At 42.3% G+C, this 9,143-nt stretch overlaps 1 protein-coding gene across 2 annotated transcripts; it reads right to left on the reverse strand.

The window, feature by feature from the left end:
* Positions 1-93: 93 nt before the first annotated feature.
* Positions 94-9,121, reverse strand: gpr161a (G protein-coupled receptor 161a). Of its 2 annotated transcripts, none has more exons than XM_035603738.2 (6): positions 8,988-9,121; positions 7,443-7,824; positions 4,642-5,363; positions 3,914-4,021; positions 2,859-2,990; positions 94-2,686 (listed from the first exon to the last, which is right to left on the reverse strand). In XM_035603738.2, the coding sequence occupies exons 2-6, from the start codon at positions 7,784-7,786 to the stop codon at positions 2,397-2,399; spliced, it is 1,596 nt and encodes a 531-aa protein (XP_035459631.2). In that variant the 5' UTR covers positions 7,787-7,824; positions 8,988-9,121; the 3' UTR covers positions 94-2,396. The 2 variants fall into 2 exon arrangements, with proteins under 2 accessions (XP_035459631.2, XP_035459632.2); XM_035603739.2 differs by lacking the exon at positions 8,988-9,121 and adding an exon at positions 8,630-8,790.
* Between the last annotated feature and the right edge of the window lie 22 nt (positions 9,122-9,143).

Below are 9,143 nucleotides of genomic sequence, written 5' to 3' on the forward strand. Positions count from 1 at the left end.
CCAGTATCACTAAAATGCTAAGAAATACCCTTGATCTGTGTAAATTAAATGTAAGACTTTTTAATATGTTCTTAGGCCTTAAATTGAGGGAAATGATTTCAATGATTTTATTATTTTTTTAAATAGTTAACAAACTGAAGACAACCTGGTAAAAAAAAAATAATCACAGCAGCACATAACAAGGACGAACGTTTGTTTAGAAAATTTTATGTAAAAAACAAAACAAAAACATTGAATAAAAAAATCTTGATACAAAACTTTAATGCAAATATTGGTATTACTGTATAAAGGAAATCAAAAGGTTACATCACTTCTGAGGTGAACAGCTTTTTCCTAGTACCTGTTCAAAAGGAATATGAAAATCCGAGGTAAGACTGAAGCACCAGAATTGTGCTCTACTCATAATAAATCTCAGACTTCCTTTTATAGTCGTGAAGGAAACGAAGGAGTGTAATAAACTGAGGTAAACCACATGAACCACGAAGAGAAGTGAGCTTTGTAGTTGTTTTTTTCATTAAGACTTATTAACTTGTCCTCCCGACACTGAAAGAAATTTATTTTTCAGTGAGTCGACTTTTAATGACCAATAAAGAAACATACAGTAATTTATATCTGACACGGTTCCGCTTTGCACCGCTCATAATGTGCACGGTACTGGGGAAACGTGGGCCTCTTTGCTAATGTATTATTTCTTTTTTTTAATATAGCAATCTCTGGAACATCTGCAAAAAACATTTGAGCAAAAGAGTAATAATCATCATCTCTGACTTTAGAGTGGTTTCCGTGGGAACAGGCAAACGCTGGCTTGTTCAAGTGCAATATACTGTGAATGTGTCACAGTCGTCTGTGGAAGAGAAAATCGTGGAATATCGAGACCGATCTGAAATCACCTGATTAATGATTACTGCAGATATATACACAACAAGCAACACACGTCACACATATGCTTTACTAACACTACTGATATCAGCCCACAGATTCTGTTCCTATGGTGATGCTCAGAGCGGGGCAGTACATGGATACAGTCTACTGTACCACTGGGATAACGTTGATGATCCATCTGTTTATTCTGATATACCAATTAATCCACATGTATTTACACCTCAAGTCATTTTTAGTAAAGCTGGAATCACAAGTCCAATGACTAACTAATCGTTTGCTATTTTTTAATAATCAACCAATCATTTGTCATTATTTAAGCAATAATACCCCCCAAAATAATCAATGGTTCCAGCTTCACTTTCTGGTAGATGAAAATAAAGTGGACATCTTTGGGTTTTGGACGGTTGGTTATAAATGGAAATTTCCCCCTTTTCTGACATTCTACAGACAAAAAGAACGATCCATTAATCATGCAAATAATCTGGAGGTCATAATGTAAGGCAGACTGAAGTGCTGCCCCTCACTAACCAGTGCAACAGAAGTGTGTGCTGCCCTTCAAATTGGGGACACCTCCCTTCTTGCGGGGAGTTCATGAGCTGTGACGTATCTCGCCACATTTTTCAGAAATGGCAGAGAATGCTGAAGTTTAATTTTTCCTGCTGAATATAAAGTTTATATATTGTAATTTTAGATGTATGCAGTTTTTCTTCCATATTTTATCATCAATCTAAGAAAAATCTCTCGATGACCGGCAGAGGGCGATGGCCCTCTTGCAAAAACAAGTCAGTTTCTATGGAAGTCAATGAGAAAATGATTCTACTTCTCCACGTTGCTGTTGTCTAACGGCGTTAATCTCACACTAATCAAGACCTTCATTTGAAGATGGCAACACAGTCCAGTGAAGAGGTCTGGTCTAATCAGGCACAATTAGTAGAAACTTGTGCGTGTGAAGTACAAGCACAACGCGACTTCATCTGCACCTACACAGAAGACAAACTGTATTTGAAATATAGTTTTCTTAGTGTAACTAAGAAAATCTCTTTGAGGGATCTGATTAGAGTGTCGTGAAGATAGAAATTACTGCATTGTTTCATACTGCCTGGCCCAAATGATGCATATGTTCATGTTAATTCTGAGGACTCACAATAACAATAATATATAGTAAACCATTTGCTACAACAAGCAGACACCGTTTAGGTTACAGTAGTTAAGGCTTCTTATTGGACTACATTAATCTGTAAAAAAGAAAAGCGTACTAAGACACTGATGGTGACGCTCTGCATGGTCCAACCTCGTGAAAAGAATGAACGTACCTCTTCCTGTTTCCTAATTATTTCAAGTATGGGGTCGCCGTGTGCTAGCGACACTTCATAAATCTGTACCACGGAGCCGGAGAGGCTCCACTCTGAAAGGTCACATGTAACAGCGTAGTAGAGGCTGTGAAACCTGTACAGTTCTCTAATGATAGAGTACAAAGTCTAAAGACGACCAACGAGTAACCGGATGAGCTGTGCTCAGGCTGGTTTCTCCTCCACGTCCTGCTCTTCTTCTTCTTCGTCGTCGTCCCTGTCGTCTTTGACGATCCCTTCGTCAATGCTCTCCAGCCTCAGTCTCTGGCCGTCCAGGTATCTGGGCTTCGGCGCCGCCCTCGTCACGAATAGTCCCACCGGCAGAGCCAGGTCCTCCCCGAACAGGGTGAGCTTGGCGTCGCTCTCAATAGCTTTCGCCAGGCAGGAGGCGAACATGTCGAGAGATTTGTGCACCTCTGCGTGGACTTGGACCGAGGATGTGATGGGGTTTTCAGCTGAGGGGAAAAAGTGTAGATACAGAATTATTTGTGAAGTCTATAAAACAAATGCAACAGAAAACTAATCTTATGTTTAAGATTGATTTGTTTTGTAGCTTGCTGACCATAAAAACTAATTTGTGAACTCCCTCCTCCCTAATCTTTAGCGGAGAGGGGAAATGAAAGGTACCTTTGGAATGCTCCACCTGGTCTTCAAAGGTGACCGAGCTCCGCCTCTTCCCGGACGGATTCCCGTGGTGCTGCTGTTGATGAGAGGAGGAGTCGTCGATGGAGAAGTTGTCCAGCAGCATCACGTCTGTGCCTGCGCAGGGGGAAAACAAAAGTCCCCAACTGAAAGAAGCACCTTAACAAAAAACTAGAAGGAAAAAGGTAAAAATGAAACACAAATATGTTGGATAGTCAGACAATTCTTTGTGCTGCACATGACACCCGCCATCCCTCAACAGAAAACATGAGCTGTGGAAGAGGAATGCGAGGCTGACGGTAACAAAGCTGTGGGAGTGTGATGCAATAGGGCGAGTAGTGAGACCATCTGCGAGTGTTTACAATCTCGTGTTTACAACTTTATCTCCATTTATGTGAAGTTAAAATCAACAGATGAGCAGGATAGACACAATTAAACAGCATGAATGAACGCGGCTGTCGGAGAAGATCCAGCTTCTACTGGTAACTGGGTTGTAATGTTGACGTGATTCATCAATTCACAGATGAATAATCTACTAAATCTGGTTCCAGCTTTCTCAAATTTCTTGTTTTTGAGGTTTTGGATTGTTGGTTTGGCAAAAGAAGCGATTTAAAAGATGCCTTGGACTGAACTTTTTGAACTCTCAAACCTAGAAAAAAGAAAAAAACACATTTTCCAGTAACACCAGTAAACTGTTTGTCTCCCTGTTCTGTTTGGTTAGCGTGCAATAATTTTCTATAACTAATATTATAGAAAGAGCAAGGCGGTCTTGGTTTAATATTTTGTTCTTGTACATTGCAAGATACTTAGTTTACTTGACATATATATAAGTCACGTTGCTGAGTGACACCTGACACTGCATGTATTTGTATTATTTCCTGTCAGTCTGTTGATTTTTTGGTTACTCGCTGCTGAAACATCAAACTGTAACAGATGTACACGCTGTACACGCTGTGTAGAATACAAATGTGTAGAATACAAATATAGGATTGGATTTGGGACACATTTGTTTCCCTCTGCTTCATGTGTACGACACTTACATGAGTCCTGAGTGAAACTGAAGCCAGTATCTCCTGTGCTGCTCCCAGGGGCCAACAGATGCCCTCCACCCGCCAACATGGCCGTCAGATGTGGGGACATGCCCAAGTCTGAAAGAACACGAACAAGTTCACGTCATAACAATATGATACATGCAGACAACACAAGAAATCACAATAACCCAGGACAGACTGTGTAAACTGTACATTATATAGTAAAGTATATAAAGTAATTAATTTTATTACTCATTCCATATATATTCCAGTACTCTACACTAACACCCACCAGTGCACTAATTTTCTAGCAAAAGAATAAATACATTTTCACAAAATTTCTGACGAAAACTTATCAAATGTGATTTTTTGCTGCTTTTCTCCGTCTCATCTGATTGTAAACTGAACATCTCTGCGATCTGAATTCACCGTCTTGAGCTTTGGGAAACGACAGCAGACACCTTCCACTACTTTCTCACATACTATAGACAAATTCATTGAGAAAATAATATAGCAGATAAATTAATAAACAAAATAATGGTTGCTGCAGCCCTAAAGTTTTGTTGTCCGTGTTTGGTCACACTCCTTGTATATGTAAACACGTCTGACCATATAAAGCCGATTCCGATTTTTGGGTAAAGATTGGATTTTTCAACATAAACAAGTCAGAAATCCAAATACAGACATTCGCCTACAGTCTCATTCACACTGAGCTGAACGTAAAAAAACTCTCCCACCTGTGATTCTGTTGGAGATGCTGAAGAGCCGGGACGTCCTCTGACGGGTGGCAAACGACTCTCTGTAGTAGCGGTCTCCGAAGCACATGCCCAGCAGCTCCTTCCTCACCGTTTTATTCCACAGACCGTAGATGAGAGGGTGGCATGCGGCGCTGCAGAAGGAAAGCCACGCCACCAGAGTCTCCAGCCCCTGAGAAACGCTCCCCTGTCCCCACAGAGCCTCGGTGCACACCACGCCGACGTACGGCCCCCAGGTCACAATGAAGGTGCCGATCACTACCAAGATGGTGACGAAGGCCTTGCACTGGCTTCCTGCGTACACGAGGCTCCGCCGGCTCCCGTTTGAGGAGGTTGATGTGCTCGAGTTCTTGCGTCCGTTTTTCTGAGCTCCCGCGGAGTCGTCCTGCGCCACCACGACCGTGCCACAGTGGACTTTACGGGCTTTCATGCGGGCGACGCGGAAAATGACGCCGTAACAAGCGAGCATGATGAAGAGCGGGGGTAGGATGCACCAGGTGACCCAGAAGGCCGTGTAGCTCGGCTCTCTGTGCCAAGAGGCGACACACGTCCACTTGAAGCAGTCAAACTCGAAGGAGGACCAGCCGAACAGAGGCGGCAGGCAGCCCACCAGAGAGTGTAACCACACATAGGCGATGACCACAACCGCCCGGTTTCCTGTGATCTTCATGGGGTAGATCATCGGGTAGAGCACTGCGTAGTACCTGTTGCCACAAAAGGAGAAAAAGTGGTGAGGAAACCAAAGAGTAAGGAAACTTAACACCTTTTTCAAGGGAACCGTCTGGTCCAAGTAACACAGAGACGGCTCAGATTTGAATGTGTGATATAGGAACTCATGGCTGCACATTTGTCACGCCAGCAATGTTGTGAAGGGATTTCTGAAAAGCTGAAAACATGGGGGGGGGGGGGGGGGGGGGGGGGGGTGTCTTGGGGGAAGAACAAAAGCATGTACTGTACCAAAAATTCCCCAAAGGTGCTTGGAGGTTATTATAGGTGAAAACAGTGACTGTGTGCAGCAGAGACAATTTACAGTAGGTAAATATTATTCCAACAAAATGCAACATGTCAAGATTAAGTCAGTAAATTTAAATTAAATAAATTAAATAAATCAAAATCTAGTTCAGTATTAGTAATGAGCAGTTAGCTGATTAGCTCTGTACATGTAGGCAATTTTATTTGGCAGTTTCAATATTTCTAAAAATAAGAACCAATGGGATTGGCTGGCGACCTGTCCAGGGTGTACCCCGCCTCTCGCCCAATGTTAGCTGGGATTGGCTCCAGCGACCCCCCGCGACCCTTAAATGGATAAAGCGGTAGACGATGAATGAATGAATGAAGAACCAATGGGAATGATCTCAGCTCTGCAGATGAACAGTGCATTCACGTCTGTGGACATTGGAAGGTTGATTTGTCTAATGCTTGTCACTTGAGCTGGGAAATCTCTAGAAAAATACCACAACCTAAGTGTGTAATTGTTCTTACAAGGATGCAGACAAACTGAAAAACAACACTTGTCGAGTTGAACATGAACCGCCTGCATTAGTTTACATTAACTAAAAAAAAAAATATTGCTCCCAGAATATTAAAGAATGATCAAGTTTATTGGCTTACATTAAATGCCTTTTTCCCCACAAGACATGAACTGTTTTTACTCAATGACCGATATTATCACTTAATAAATGGAATGAAACATTAACATTTGAGGAAATACTAATTATACTAATGTCTGTTTGTTGCCCACACTTGTGTATAATTGTAATCATTTAAACCATTTATGAGGGCTCAACTATAGAATATGTTCATTCTACAACGTTCTTGTAAATGCTGCTCCACCGAAAACAAATACTGGGCCACGGTTACTAAACAAGAGATTTCACTCTTCTTTTTTTAACTACAGTGAAACAAATGTGTCGACTTTAGGAGGTTGAACGTTCCCTCTCAGCAACACGCTGCACACACTCACTAACACGTGTAAGCTGCCTAATACAACCGGAATCTGATGACACCACTGGCCAATGAGGAGCATCACCGGTGGTGCTGGTGGTTAACTGCTGTAATCGAGGGCATGGGAACAAACTCTGGTAACACAAACATTCCTCTGCAAACGTCAGGCCAATGGTTCCTCTGCCGTGAAAAAAAGTCAACGTAAATAAATAATGCATCATGTTTAATGGGAGAGACGGTGCTTGTAATGAGAATTGTTACCCAACTTGCAACTTTACAGTTTTGAACAGACAGTTAGCCACAAGCTGGTGATCATGGTGAGGCATTTAGTAACTAGATAGTTTATATTTGTATTGATAATTAGGGCTGCAACTAACGATTATTTTCATTATCGATTACTCTGTCAATTATTTTCTCGATTAATTGATTAGCTGTTTGGTCCATAAAATGTCATAAAGTGGTGAAAAATGTAGAGTGTTTCCCCAAACCACAAGATGATGTTTTGTTTTGTCCACACACCAAAGATATTCAGTTTACTGTCACAGAGGAGCAAAGAAACAAGAAAACATTCATATTTAAGAAGCTGAAATCAGAGAATTTTGGCGTTTTTTGATAATCGATTATCAAAATAGTTGCCGATTAATATAGTAATCGATTACTAATCGATTAACTGTTGCAGCTCTATTGATAATGTTCCTCTGTATGTTATATATGTTAATGTTGCGTTAACAGCTGAAGGACACAAAACTAATTTATTATTATTCTGCAAGCTGTAACAATAACAACGATTAACCAAAGTGACGTCACTCGTTAAATATATATAATAGTTCAGCACCGACCTGTCAATGGCGATAGCTCCCAGGGTGAGCATGCTGGCGGAGCTGATGAGCATGTAGAGCAGGGCGGTGAAGTTGCACCACACCACGCCGAACACCCACTCCCTCTTCGCCGAGCTCACGGCCACGAACGGCAGCACCAGCGTGGACAGCAGCAGGTTGGACAGGGTCAGGCTGAAGACGAACTTGTTGCTGGGCGTGAGCAGATAGGGCCTGCGGTACAGCGTGGCCACGATCAAGAGGTTGCCCAGGCCGGCGAGGAGCGTGATGGTCACGATGGAGACCGACTCCAGGGCGGCCAGACCCTCGCCGTTCCCCGCCGCGGTGCAGTTCCTACTGGTGTTCATGGTGAGAGGTCGGGCCACTGGACAGGTGGAGGAATGGTCTGCCGAGGGAATAAAACAGACGGTTGTAAAGAAAGCATGGTTAAAGTCTTCTGTTAGGCCACACCAGTGTGTCTGCATGTCTCAACTCCTTAACTACAAATCCAGTGCTGCTGTACTTAACATTTTTTGCAGATTTTCCCCTTTCAGACTTTTACTAAACCATGGTATTTGCAGGACTGCAGCGCCGCTTCAACGACCTGACAGCAGCTGTATTTACTACTTAGTTTCTGTGCAGATTTTTCAAATGTACACAATAAACCCCTCTGATTATTAGTATTTAGAATATTGCCCTTTTTGTGTACATTAAACTACCAAACACACTGTTAAGTTATTAAATCATTAAAATATTTCCAACGGGTTTATGTCTAAAGACCTAATACAAAGGGATACAACTAATGGTTTTTTGATTATCAATTCATCTGCTTATTTCTTCAATTCATTATTTGGTTTAAGAAATCTCAAGAGTTTAATGTCACCTGTGAGCTTTTTTCCCTCTTTAAATCTAAATGACAAGACCTTAAAAGAATCCATTTATTGTCAAATAAGACAAGAAAAACACCAACTTGTCACATTTAAGAAGCTGGAACCGGATAATGTTTTAAAATGTCGCTTGAAATTAATGAAATCCATCATCACAATTTGCCATTTCAACTCTCCCAATATGATCATTGTGTCAATAACAATATGAGATCATGTCTGTGTGCTACTTTTCTTCTGTAAACAAATGTGAATACTCTGTTCTGACAGGTTACATTTTGTCACCAAGGTTATCAGAGGACACACAGCTGATCCACTACTTCCTACCTCATCCGGCGGAGCTCCTCAGTGACGAACCGACTGTGAAAGTCAAAGTTGAACTTTTGAGCCAAACAAAGAAGTGAAACTCGTGAAGTTTACGTGAGTCTCCAGCGGGTGTGTTGGTACGAGTTGACTGTGAGACGTCAGGATAAGTGAACTTCTAAAACAAACTGCGTTTAGCGACATTTTGGGGGGTTACAGCACATTGTTGACATGTTCATAACACTTCATGTAAAAGTGTGAGGAGACGCTCGCTAGCAAAGTAACGCTAGCTAGAACGACACAACCGTTAGTTAGCATCGGTTAGCTCCAACTTCTCCCATTGTCCCCCACCCCCCCACGTCCTAGTGCCCCCCCTCTTTACCTGCTCCGGCTCGGCACCGCGGCTCCGCGTTCACTGCTCGGCGGCGACACAACGTCCATCGTACTTCGTCGGGTTCGGATTCACGCGTGCGGTCCGACCACCAAGGACGGAGCCCCGGAGAGAGTCCGAGAAGCCGCGGGGACACCGAGAAGTTTG

The sequence above is a fragment of the Scophthalmus maximus genome, chromosome 14, assembly GCF_022379125.1.
Source record: "Scophthalmus maximus strain ysfricsl-2021 chromosome 14, ASM2237912v1, whole genome shotgun sequence".
Classification (NCBI taxonomy): Eukaryota; Metazoa; Chordata; class Actinopteri; order Pleuronectiformes; family Scophthalmidae; genus Scophthalmus; species Scophthalmus maximus.

Coding starts and splice junctions, on each gene's coding strand:
- gpr161a (XM_035603738.2), bottom strand. CDS start 7,786: ATGAACACCAGTAGGAACTGCACCGCGGCGGGGAACGGCGAGGGTCTG. Junction 4,022..4,641: donor CATCTCCAACAGAATCACAG/GTGGGAGAGTTT, acceptor GTGTTCTTTCAG/ACTTGGGCATGTCCCCACAT. Junction 2,991..3,913: donor CAGTTTCACTCAGGACTCAT/GTAAGTGTCGTA, acceptor CCCCCTGCGCAG/GCACAGACGTGATGCTGCTG.